At 35.5% G+C, this 13,307-nt stretch overlaps 1 protein-coding gene across 2 annotated transcripts; it reads right to left on the bottom strand.

Annotated features, from left to right (window-relative positions):
- Window positions 1-284: 284 nt before the first annotated feature.
- Window positions 285-12,878, bottom strand: LOC110109287 (protein FAM32A-like). Of its 2 annotated transcripts, none has more exons than XM_020840279.2 (3): window positions 12,698-12,878; window positions 1,791-1,944; window positions 285-844 (listed from the first exon to the last, which is right to left on the bottom strand). In XM_020840279.2, the coding sequence occupies exons 2-3, from the start codon at window positions 1,936-1,938 to the stop codon at window positions 585-587; spliced, it is 408 nt and encodes a 135-aa protein (XP_020695938.1). In that variant the 5' UTR covers window positions 1,939-1,944; window positions 12,698-12,878; the 3' UTR covers window positions 285-584. The 2 variants fall into 2 exon arrangements, with proteins under 2 accessions (XP_020695938.1, XP_028547819.1); XM_028691986.1 differs by having other exon boundaries at window positions 1,791-1,948; window positions 12,698-12,877.
- Between the last annotated feature and the right edge of the window lie 429 nt (window positions 12,879-13,307).

The following is a 13,307-nucleotide window of genomic DNA, read 5'->3' as shown; positions in this document are numbered from 1 at the left end:
TTATTTGAGATAATTTTTTTATTATTTTTTAAAATAATTTTTTAGTTCAAGAATTTATTAAAAGCAATAAAAAAACAGTAATTTAAAGCTGTCCCAAACAAATCCTAAATAAAATGAATAATAATTTGATAAATTTATGTAAAAGTTCTACGCATATGCTGTATGAGTTGTGATTATTCGATAAAAATATATTAGAATATTAATGACACTTTATACTCGCTATAGGGAATCTGGTGATATAAATAAAAAAAACATAAAAATTCCTCTACTTTTCACTATCTCTGGTAAGCAAGCAAACAATCCCTTCTCAGTTGAAAGTGTCCATAAACAATCCATAACATTCGAATCATACAAATTTCCAAAAATCTTATAGTAAATACAATACAATCAGTGCTGATCTTCAGAAATCAAACAATTGGTACATTTAAGCATTTTCCTCACAGAACTTTGAGGAAGGAATTGCTTCAGACTTTAAGGCTTCGTTTGTGACGAGTTTTTTAATGCTTCTTAAATCAGTTTTTTTGTATTAAAAAGTCGCGTTAAGAAGTGAAAAAGCTGTCCCAAACGAAGCCTAAAGGGGCAATCTAACCAGGGCCTACCTTGGGGATATCATAATGCTCACTTAGATTGGCCAGGTATTGGTTGAAGCCTTGGATCCTGTCCCGGTGAGACTTATTTGCAGTCTTAGCCATGAGATACTGGTCAATCTTTCCTCTCTGTTCAATGTAGCGCCTCTCTGCTGGTGTGAGTTGATCATCATAAGCCTGCTGTGTATTTTCTTCACCCATTTTGTTAGCTTCGATCAACTCTTCTGATGGCTCTGTAGACTGTCCAGAACTCCCTCCTGAAACAAAATCACAAAAAAGTCACAGCTCATAATGAGCTTGGTTCAAGGTTACAAAGCTCAAGCAATGGAAACACAGAACAAGATGGCCGCCTGGTGGCTCCAACTGTTAGGGATTTTGCTTGCCTTCTAAGGGAGAAATTATTCCGCGTGGAGTCGGGACGGTAAAGAACTGTCAGGATATGAGTGTATACAGTGTGTATACTGAGCATAATTTTATACAAAGTTTAATTTTTTGTATACACAGTGTGTACAAATACTATGTATACTCACATCCGGACGGTTCTTTATCATTAGGATTCCGCACGGAATAATTTCTCCTTCTAAGGGCATAGAAAATTTGAGGCCATAAAACAAGGAACGAGCAAATTAGATAGGCAACTAGCTGCTTCATAATTTCTTAACAAAAAAAAAAAAAAATCGTAATTCATACTCTTGATATATGCCTTCCTATGTTGCACCGATAAGGATACGACGACACGGATACGACACGATACGGATACGGGACACGTCAATTCTTAAAAATACAGGATACGGGTACGACGCGGACACAACATCATAATTTATAAATCATACATAAAAAATAAGAAAGCAATCAAAGCATAATATTTGAAATTACAAAAAAAAAATGACAACAACATCATTTGTAGCCTTGTATCTTATAATATCAAAATATAAGTAAGCATTAAATGTCTAATACAACAACAAAAGCATAAGCAATTGCCTTCTTATCCCTATATTTATACATAGATTGTTTTCATGGCTCAACCTGTGACTTTCATAATGCTCCAGATCACAATGTAAGCAACCTAACAACTACTCTGAACCAAAACCTTTTAAGCCAATTATAGAAATAATGCAAAAGAGAATAATAATAAAGAATACCAATATATTGAAGAAATGGTCGAGATGCGTTATTGAAGTGAATAGAATGGAGTTGAATCACCTGATGGGTTCTCATTGCCTCCATTATGAGACTCATTGTCATAGTGATGTTTTTGCTTCTTTTTCTTCTTTACGCCACCAGACTTGACGTCCAAGGCTTTTCCCTTCAGCTTTAACTTCCCAACAACAACATTCTCATATGCGGACATTTCTGCCTAACTGAAGAAAAGACACTTTAGCAACAGCTGAAATGCTTTGAAATGCATGATAATATCTGAGATGAGGAAAAGGATATATAACCACATAAAGGCTTCGTTTGGGAGGGCTTTCTTACTGTTTCCTAAAGCAATTTTTAAGTACAAAAATTTTAATTTTTGTTCTAGAAAGCTGCTTTAAGAAGCAACAAGAAAGCCGTCCCAAATGAAACCAAAATCTAACTGATATATGCAGGAATCAATGGCCATGCCATTATCTGGATTTCAGCATGAGAAATTTCTGATCTTCCAAGATCGAAAGGTGAACATATTGTGGGAGATGCGTGACAAAAGATTCGGTCCATAAGAGCATTTAGAATAGCAAAAAGCCGGATAATGAGAATGCTTGTTAAGTTTTACTCGATGGAAAAGGTTATAGAGGAAAACCAGATAATGGTAAAAACACAAAAGAAATCAGATGAATCACCTACATCTCCAAATGAAATTAAAAAGCAAGTAGATATGCAGAGGTCACTGGTGATCATTATCATCATTAGCATCATCCCAAGTATTTGGGTTATCTTCATACATCCTCATTATTTGTTCTTGTTTAGTGCCCCGTGGAGAAAAACAGTTTTGCACAACTTATATCCAAGTTATATTTAGTGTAAATCATTTTTTTATTCTTCCAACATGAATTCTATCAGCATGAATTCTATCATCTCGCATTAGTGTACATTCTATCCATAATTACACAACCAAACCTCCCTAAGTATATCATTAACTATCTTATCAACAATAGGTGCTACATACTCTAATATAATCACTTTTCAATGTTTTGTCATATATGCTACTATTTTGGTATTACCATGCTCAATTAGTCTAATGACTTCTTCACTATCCATGCTCAAATACATATAACATAGATGCTAAAATCACCACACACACACACGCATACATCTGTTGACATGTATATGGATGAAAAAAAAAAAAACTTCTTTTACAGATCTCATACCTACTTGACGACACCGACATTCTCCCCATGAAGATCGTGCACAAATCTCAGAAATCCTATAAATTCACCATCTGGCGCATGTCGTCGACATTCTTTGCACGTTCTTCTTCCTCAATCGCATCCCTACATCAACATTAAAATGACAGAGGGATGAAACCTTTCGTATGTTTTCTCTTGCACTCGAAAGATCGCAAATCTCCAACTTCCTCTTCCGTCATTTCCCTTCCAGCCGTCCGACGCCTAAAGCCGCTTCACCCTCCCGACCTCCTCATCTCATTGAGCCGAATCCACACCCAACCACTGATCTCCCTCACGACAACACCTCGCAAGCCGTCCGTCACTCCAAGCTGCCGATCTTCCTCATCCAGCCTTCCAAGCCGCAACAACCTCTAGCCGACCTCACGAGTTCAGGCTGATCTCTACCCATACCCGAGCTGATCTTCCTTCAACGCTTCAGCCCCCCTGATCTGCCTCCCTCTGCTTCGATCAAACCCAACATATCCACCTCTTTCAATGAGATTCCTTACTGTCGAATCGGAAATAGTGACGTGAGCTTGCTTGTTGAAAAGGTAGCCATCTTTCTCCCTTTCACGCGCTTCTTCGGCTAAATCCCGTAAAGATTTACGACACAAAGAAGAATATTGAGGATTTAAGTGGCTGTGGGATTAAACAGTTCCCTAAGTCCTGCTTAACAGGATTTTGCATAAATCCTGTTTGAATTCCGCATAATTCCTGTATCCCGAGAGCCTCTTAGCATAAATCCTATTCGAATTTTGCACAATTCCTGTATCCCGACAACCTCTTAGCATAAATTTTATTCGAATTTTGCATAATTCCTATATCCCAATGGCCAATTTGCATAAATCTTACTCTAATCCAGCACAAATACCGTTTTACTGACTCTTAATTACAATAATTATGCAGTCATAATTATTGTTGATTATGATTATTAATAATTATAATTATTTGCTAATGATAATTATTGTTAATTATAACTATTGATAATTATAATCCTTGTTGATTATAATTATTGATAATTATAATTATTATTAATTATTGCTAATTATAATTATTGGTAAATATACATTATAATTAATCCAAAAATAAAAAAGAGAAAATAACCGTGTCGTCGTCGCCCCAACATAGCCGACACATCGCCAACACCATCGATGACACCTTTGCGCAAGGTATAAAAGGTTCAAATCTCGTTCTCGGTTCTCGCAGTGTGTCGGGGGGACCATATACATGCTCTTGTAGCGTGGTGGAGATAACCTTAAGTACCCGTATGCGCCTTAGTGCATGCGAGGAAAGAAAACTGCGTATTTTCAAACATGTAACTTGAAAATACATATGCGCTCTTATAGCATGATGGGATTGAAGACTATGGCCGCAGTGTCGCATGACACCTACCATACAACTCTTGTAACGTGGTGGAAAGGCCTAGCTCCCACACTTCCCCAAAATGGTGGAGACATCAGGATGTTGCCGAAATTTCAAGTAATAGAGGACCTGTATTTAAACATAAATGCACAGAACTTATATGAACAAACAAGGGACCAAACTTAAACTAGACAACATGGAATAGAACCCTAAAATATTAAAATGCACAACCAAACTGAAAATACAAATCCTAAATGATAATTCAAGCATTAATTAACGAGGGACTTATGTTGAATGAGAACTCCAAATAATGATTAACAATTATTAAGAAGGATATATTTTTTATAGCAAGCAAATACAAGAATTTCCTACAACTAACGCTGAATGAATACACCAATCCTCAACAAGTAAAGGGAGTTGACGGGTGAGGAATGCAATGACCTATTAACTGAAATATGTTCAAGGAGTTCAAAATAAATGCAATGTACATGTGACTAGTGTTGCCTGGCTGCAAAGAGCACATAATAGTCAGTTCGCAAGCAATTGCAAAGGATAACAAGTAGTGAATACAACAATGCCCTTTAGCTAGCATCCATTCTCGAAAGTAAGCACCAGAAGACCAATGTGCAACAAGCAGGAGGGACAGGGGTCCATCGAATAATGACTTGCCAGCCAACATGCATGAGAAAGTTGACGTCAAATGTAATCCAGCCGACGTCCAACATTAAATCAACTGAGTGCACTAATTTGAATGCCAGCAAAGACGGTTGATATGACTTATATATGGATAACAACACAGGATATATCGCAAGCACGACGAATCCCCTGTGGATATAATTACATACATCACCTGCAAATAACTTTAGGATGCCCATGGGTGATGACAAACAACGTGCAACAAGTGCAAACACCCAATAACTATTGTAGAAGATTCATTGCACACGGTACATGCAGCTGACCAACAAGTGCAGGGAAATCGACAACAAATGCATCTCACTGGTAGTCAACAACAACATCTAGATGGCACATTGGACGTGTAATGATCGTGAAGATGCCCTTATAGTCAATGATAACCAAGCACTTAGCAGATGCACAATCTCCCTGCGGATGAGTAACCTAACTCACCTGCAAACAACAATGCTCTCTACAAGCACCTATATCAATGATGATTGAGATGCTACAAGTATGGTAGGTTCCCCTATAAGCATAGAAGCGCATTCACCTTGCTAAAGCTAAAGGCTTTGCAGATCAAGTATAATTAAAGTCCTCTAATTGATAACTTCAAAGATCCTGACAAAGATAGTAGGGTATAAAGGTGACTTGATGCACAAAGGAAATCCATTGATGTGCCATCAAAGGAAGACCTCGACTGTGACGTGAAGCATACAAAATTGAATAGTTTTGTAGAGTCAAAGAATGATAAATTGAAGAGGTGTTTCATCTTATCATCTCTGTAGAGATATCGAACACTTTCGGCAACTATAAGTGTTTGCCAGCTACTGCAAGAAACTCGTTAATCTCCTACTAGTAAAAGGCCCTAACTGCGACAAGTTGATGTGAAATTGAATGATTTTTTGAATGATTCTGCATAATGAAAGAATGAGCATTTAAAGAAAAAAATGACTTATTTTATCATCTCTTCAGAAATACTGAGACTCCCGAAAATATGCCGCGCTATTTGGGCGAAGACCTCGAGATCAAGTCCCTTAACTCAGTATCCTATATATGCATCTTAAATACATAGAATGGGCCTCTCGAGTACATTATTCTAAAGCTTCTATGCAATATGTGGGATGCAATCAAGAATTATCATTCTATATTTTTATTTTTCTATGTTTTGGATGTTTATTATTTTTCTATGTTTTGGCCTTTATGTAATTTGGATTCTATGTTTTTTTTATTTGTATTATCCTACGATGGAAAATAACTTATGATCATGCTTGGGTTTGGTGAGCTTAAGTAATTTCTCTCCATTGGTTTTTCACTTATGTTGAATTTGCTTTCTTGCTCATTGGTGGCTAAATAGGTATTTAATTTTGAGTTTTTTTTACCTTATTGGGCTTGGGCCATTACTTCCCATGTTGGCCGGCTGCTTGGTGTTCCCCATACTGGCTTCGGTTTCCTTGGTAGCCCTTAGTTTTCCCTGTTAGCTTTGGTTTCCCTATTGTTAGTTGTTCAACTCCACTCCTTGTTGATTGCTAGACTAGTGTTTCATTGTCTCATTAAGTGGTTGTCTTGATTGGTTTCTAATGGCTATTTGGGTGGTACATTTAAGTGGGCAATTATGGCATTCTTCTCCTATATAATATGGCCGATTTTCTACAGGAAACGGTTGTTGTGGGTGAAAACAAATCCAAACATGAGGGCTTCTTCCTAGCTTGAGAGCTATTTCCTTCACCAATTTCTTCTTCTCGGTCTTCTATCTATTTCTTCTCTCAATGGTTCCCCTTATACTTGTATCTTTATTCTCCAAATATTGTGAGTGTAAGGTATTGTCATGCCCTGTTTGTTGGTATTTGCAGGAGAAGCGTCGACTTGAGCTAGATCATAATTTATGTGATGAACAACTAGTTTGATTTTTCCTTTGAGCATCAATCTCTATTTTTATGAGTTGAATGTGAGGTGACCTTACAAGGTTTTGAGGGTATTTTAATTTAGTTGTTTGGTAATTTTGTATCTTCTTTCAATTTTTTAAATTTCGTTTCCTACTCAGTTTTCAATATTTGTGTATATTTATGTTAAATTGAAAGGGAGTGTTGTCATTTGCATTCCTAGTGTTCTCCTATTTGTTTTAAAACCTAAAATGCATCAATTTGGTATCAGAAACTAGGTTGTCGTGTGCGTCTTTCTCTTAAAAAAAATGAATAATCAAAATAAACAACAAGCAAATTAGCAACAAATGATTATACAACAAATAGCTAACCTACAACAACTAATGGAAACCCTGACTGCCCTAAATCTAAATAACACTAATGCACAAAATAATGAAAGTAAAGATTAAGCACCACGAAACCAAAATAGAAACAATAGATAATGAGATTATAGGATTAAAATCGATGTTAATGAATTTGAAGACAAATTACAACATGGGAAAGAAAATATTCAAACATGGGAAAGAATGAAAGAAAAAATGCAGAAAAATTTCTTTCCTTGTGACCATTCTTGAACCATATTCCAGAATACAATAGCATTCGACAAGAAAATTGATCCATAGAAGAATATATTGAAGATTTCTATAAATTATAATCCATAAATAGTTTAAATGAAACTGTGGAACGAACCATAACACGATACATCAATGGATTAAAGTGGTCAATCCAAGATCAATTAAATCTTCATTATATTATCAAACTCGATGAGCCTATCGCATGACTTAGAAAATTGAAAAAAAACAAAGAGACAACAATAAAAATTATGACTCAATCAAAGTTAGGCAATATGTCATAAGTAAAGTTCAAAATTCACAAAGTAAAGTTGTCCTTTGTCAAGAGGGTTGACCTGTTGCTTTCTTTAGCGAAAAACTCAATGATACCTGTTGAGTTCTATGTGATTGTCCATGCCCTAAAATTCTGGAGACATTACCTTATTCAAAGAGAATTTGTGCTAAACTCCGATCATGAAGCACTACGATACTTAGGATTTCAAAAAAAATTGAATCAAAGATATGCTAAGTGGACATCTTTCTTACGAGAATATGCATTTCATTTTAAACACAAAGCTAGAATTGTGAATAAAGTCGCTAATGCCTTAAGCAGATGAGCCCATTTATTGGTAACTATTTACTCAACTATGGTTTCCCTTGATTCTTTGAAAGATAGCTATGTCACTGACCCAAACTTTAAAGCTTTTTGAGAATCCTATTGTACTTCTAGAACTGACCCTTATGCTCAATTTAGCATCAAACAAGAATTTTTGTTTAAGGAAACTAGACTTTATATCACCTAAAGCTCTTTACGAGAATAACTTATCCAATAACTTCATGGTGGAGGATTGGGAGGACATTTTGGTCAAGGAAAGGCTACAACCTTAGTTGAAGAACGATATTACTGGCACCACATGCGAAAACATATAATGAAATTTGTAAAACAATGTAAAGCCTGTCAATCATTTAATGGAACCGCTCAAAACACTGGTCTATACACTCCACTTCCAATTCGAAACAAACTTTGGGAAGATATCTTCATGAACTTCATTTTAGCAAAATTTGATTTTGTGTTTGTTGTTGTTGACTAATTTAGCAAAATGACACATTTCATCCCTTGTAAGAAAACCTATGATGCAGCACATGTTGCTGATTTATTTTTTAAAAAAATTGTGAGACTATATGGCATACCTAGAACTTTTACCTTTGATAGGGATACTAGGTTCTTAAGTCATTTTTGGAGAATACTTCGATCAAAATTCAGGACTACTCTCCAATTCAATAGTGCATATCATAAACAAATGGATGGACAAACTAAAGTAGTAAATAGAAGTTTAGGAAATTTGCTTAGGTGTCTTGCTGGAGAAAGACCTTCTCAATGGGATTTGATTTTACCCCAAACCAATTTGCTTATAACAATTCCCTTAATTGATCTAATAGAAAAATCCCATTTGAAATTATTTATGGCCAACCTATTCCCTACATCTTAGATCGAACTTCAATACCCATGTCTAGTAGAATTAGTATTGAAGCAGCAGAAATTGTTGATCATATTCAATCGATCCAACATCAAGTCCTAGAAAAACTCCGTATGACAAATGCTAAATACAAAATAATTAATGACAAACACTGGAGAGAGTGTTATTTTCAAGAGGGAGATTTAGTTATGGCTTATTTTCGACAACAACGCTTTCCCATTAGTACATTTGGCAAACTAAGTCGAAAGAAATTTGATCCTTTCAGGATACTACGAGGGAACAAATTCTTCTCTGCTGGATCTTCCACCTTCTATTGGAACTTCTCATATGTTTAATGTTGTCGATCTTATACTACATATGAAGGAGAACCGAATGATTTGGTAGATATAGAGACCTTTCCCCTTACTATTTGAGGTTAGATCAATGATGATTTCATTGACGATGTTGTGGATATCCATACTACTCAGACTAGACATGGAGTGCACCGACAAATTTTTATTAGATGGAGTGGACGTCCTCTAACTGATTGTTCTTTGATTGAAGCTAAAGAGTTGCCGATTCATCGTCTTGATATATCTATCTGCGGGTTACTGAAGCATTCTCATATGGAGATGAGATTCTTCCACCATGGGAGAATTGATATAATTAAGAATTATCATTCTATATTTTTATTTTTCTATGTTTTGGGTGTTTTTATTTTTCTATGTTTTGTACTATATGTAATTTGGATTCTATGTTCATTTTATTTGTATTACCCTATGATGTAAAACAACCCCTGATCATGCTTGGGGTGCTCTTAGGTAATTTCTCTCCATTGGCTTTCCACTTATGTTGAATTTGTTTCCTTGCTCAGTGGTGGCTAAATAGGTATTTAATTTTAGGTTATTTTTACTTTATTGGGCTTGACCCATTGCTTTCCATGTTGGTTGGCTGCTTGGTGTTCCCCATGATGGCCTTGCTAGCCCTTGGTTTTCCCTTTTAGCTTTGGTTTCTTTGCTGCTGGCCATTCAACCCCCCTCCTTGTTGATTCCTAAACTAGTGTTTTATCTTCTCATTAAGTGGTTGTCATGGTTGGCTTCTATTGGCTATTTGGGTGACACATTTAAGCGGGCAATTATGGCATTCTTCTCTAATATAATATGATTGATTTGCTGCTAGAAATGGTTGTTGTGAGTGAAAACAAATCCAAACCTAAGGGTTTCTTCCTAGCTTGAGGTTATCTTCTTCCTACACCTATTTCTTTTTCTCTGTCTTCTATCTATTTCTTCTCTTCATGATTTTCCTTCCACTTGTATCTTTCTTCTCCAACTATTATGAGTATAAGGTGGACTTGCCCCGTTTGTTGGCATTTGCCATAGTAGCGTCAACTTGAGCTGGATCATAATTTATGCGGTGAACCACTGGTTTGATTTTTCCTTTGAGCATCATTTTCTATTTTCATGAGTTGCATGTGAGTTGACCTTACAAGGTTGTTCTGAGAGTATTTTAATTTAGTTGTTTGGTTATTTTGTGTGCCTTCTTTCAATTTTATACATTTTGTTTCCTACTTAGCTTTTAATATTTGCGTATATTTATGTTATATTGAAAGGGAGTATTGTCATTTGCATTCCTAGTGTTCTCCTACTTGTTTTAGAACCTAGATTGCATCAATGTGCATATCAGATACTAGAATGTCGATGAGACATTGAAGATGACCTTGCACTCTGTCATATACATGCTTCGAGGAGAGCACCTCGTGATGAGTTGAGGACAAAGCAAATCTAACAATGCATTAGCCGAGCCTTTGGTCTCATCAGATGAGGATACCTCATCTATAACAAAAAGACAACAAGTCGTTTGGATGTCCTTATCCAGTCTAAGGATTAGTTGAGTTATAGATCTAATCTCCCAAAGGACAAGAAAATGGAGCCTACATCAGAACAATGAAATATCTCATGGCTATGTCGGGTGACAATGCTACGATTCACCTGTAAGCAAAAGTAGGAACTTAGTAGTAAAAAATTGTTAGACACTGAAGCGCAACGCCACGCCACTGGATCCGTAACACTCATACAAGTGGACAGAAGACGTTTGAAAATTCCTAAATATATTTGGCGTGTTTATCAATAGTAGTTATTTGCATAATTGATTATCACAAAACACCCTTTTATATTACATGCAAATATTTTAAATTTCCATCATACATGTATTGCAGCATGCATAAAAATTCTTGTAAACATATTATGCAAAATGCATCTAAAAGCATACACCCGTATGAGCCCCGACGAGCATATTATATTTATGCACGTGACGCCTAAGGAGGCTGTGCGAGTTAAGAAATGAACTTAATTTCGAGTCTAATCTTTCTATGTGACTGGATAAGAGCAACACGGCTCAAACTGTTAAACAGATATACGATCACGACATCAACCAGAATATTTGTTTTATAATTCATATTGGGCCTTCACGACATATAACAAAAAAATTCGCTCATAAAGGCTAAAGCCTACAATGAACTCGATTCTCTGCTGCCAAGTAGGCAAAGTCGACAAAGTTCAATGAACAAAAATACAACAACCCATGAAAACCCTGATGATGGTCGTGTTGAATGTAAATCTTAATAGGAGAGATTAATTCTCAAGAATCTACCAAAAGCACCAAGCCTACAACAAACCCAATCCTCTATCGGCAAATAAGGTAGAGTTAACAAGATTCAATCAACAAAAAATAAAAATTGCCCCTATATCCCTATGATGGCCGTGTTGAACGTAAATCTCAACTAGAGCGGACCAATACCACTTTAAAATATATTCAAAATGCTCATAAAAATCCAAGATATTCGTAATTTTATACTAGAGCAGCTGTTTTGATGACGTGCATGTTCGGTTCCACAACGTGGCGCCATGCTGACGTGCTCAATTTGTACTTAATTTCTAATTTTTTCTTCTCTTTTTTTTTTTATTAAATAAATAATAAAAAAGGAAATTTAATCAAACATTTTTATTATCTGCTTAACTTACCACAAAATCGATTAAAGTTGTTTCAAACGAATTCTAAGTCATCAACTCTCGTTACTTTCATTCAACAGCAATGACCCACAGATAATAGAAGTATAATCTGGTATCCTGCTATAAGTTAGCAACTCAAGTGAGTTACTTACACATATGCGTGAAAGCTGGATTGGTTCATCAGCAAGCTTGCTTGGAAAAATAAAAGCTAATACAATTTCTAAAATCCGTTAGTTGATCCCTTGCAATGTATCGAATCAACTTCAGAGAACACGTACAGGTTGCAAAACATCAATAACTAGTATTATTTCCTCTCTTCGACTTTGCAATATCTCAACTATTCCTTCAGCGCCGTTTCGTCTTTATCTTAAAAAAAAACGGATAAATGAAAACTAACCCCCCTTGCCATACAGCCAAAGAGGATCTTGTAAACTGTCGCAACGCCATTCAAACGTGTATTGAAAAATTAAATCCTACTTGTAGCCAAACAGGATTTCAGGCAAAATTAAAGCCAGATTTAACTTAAATCCTGCCAAAGAGTTAAAATCACAAACTTAAATCCTACGGAGCTGTTTGGTATCGGATTTACAGCTGGATTTAAGACGGATTTACGCTAAATCCAGCCAAACGGTTTTTGTGCGCGCGTTAAACCCGGCTATGGGTAAATCCCGGATTCAAGGATTTACGGCTTAAATCTCGGATTTACTAAATCCCTCGGTTCAGCGGATTTATGGGATTTGGCCGAAGAAGCGAGCGAAAGGTTCAAAGTTACCTTAACAGCCAGCGAGCTCCCGTTGTTGCTTCCGATCAAAATGTTATAACTTCCGATCGGACAGGAAGGGAAAGTCGTCGAAGGAGCAAAGTCGAACAGAGCCTAAGAAGCGACGCGAGCAATCTCGAGTAACGAAGCCGAACTGCAACGACGAAAAGACAAAAAATGAAAGGCAAACCCTATAGGCGCCTCTAAGTTATTCTATTACTTGATTAATATAATTAAAATAAATTTAAAAATTAATAATTAAGTAAAAATTATTAAATAATTAATAGTATAATTAGTGCATATATTTTTTTGGGAGGAAAAATTAGTGCATATTTAATTATCTAATTTAACTTAATTGATAGTAAAGTATATTAAATTAATATTTTTAATTATATAACTTAAAATATATATTATAAATATATAATTAATAGTAACTTATACTTAACATGCTATTAAATTTATATCACATCACTTTTTTTATTATAAATTTATATTTAACATTACCTCAATGTATTTAGTTATAGATCTACTCAAATGAAAAAACCTTTATTATAATGATACAATAGAAAAAATTGAATAATTTTTAATCAGTGCTCGAATCATATATTTCCATTTCAAAAGA

Source organism: Dendrobium catenatum, unplaced genomic scaffold (genome assembly GCF_001605985.2).
Source record: "Dendrobium catenatum unplaced genomic scaffold, ASM160598v2 original_scaffold_98264, whole genome shotgun sequence".
Lineage (NCBI taxonomy): Eukaryota > Viridiplantae > Streptophyta > Magnoliopsida > Asparagales > Orchidaceae > Dendrobium > Dendrobium catenatum.
Note: the sequence above shows the minus strand (reverse complement) of the source record. Positions and strands in the feature narration are given on the sequence as shown.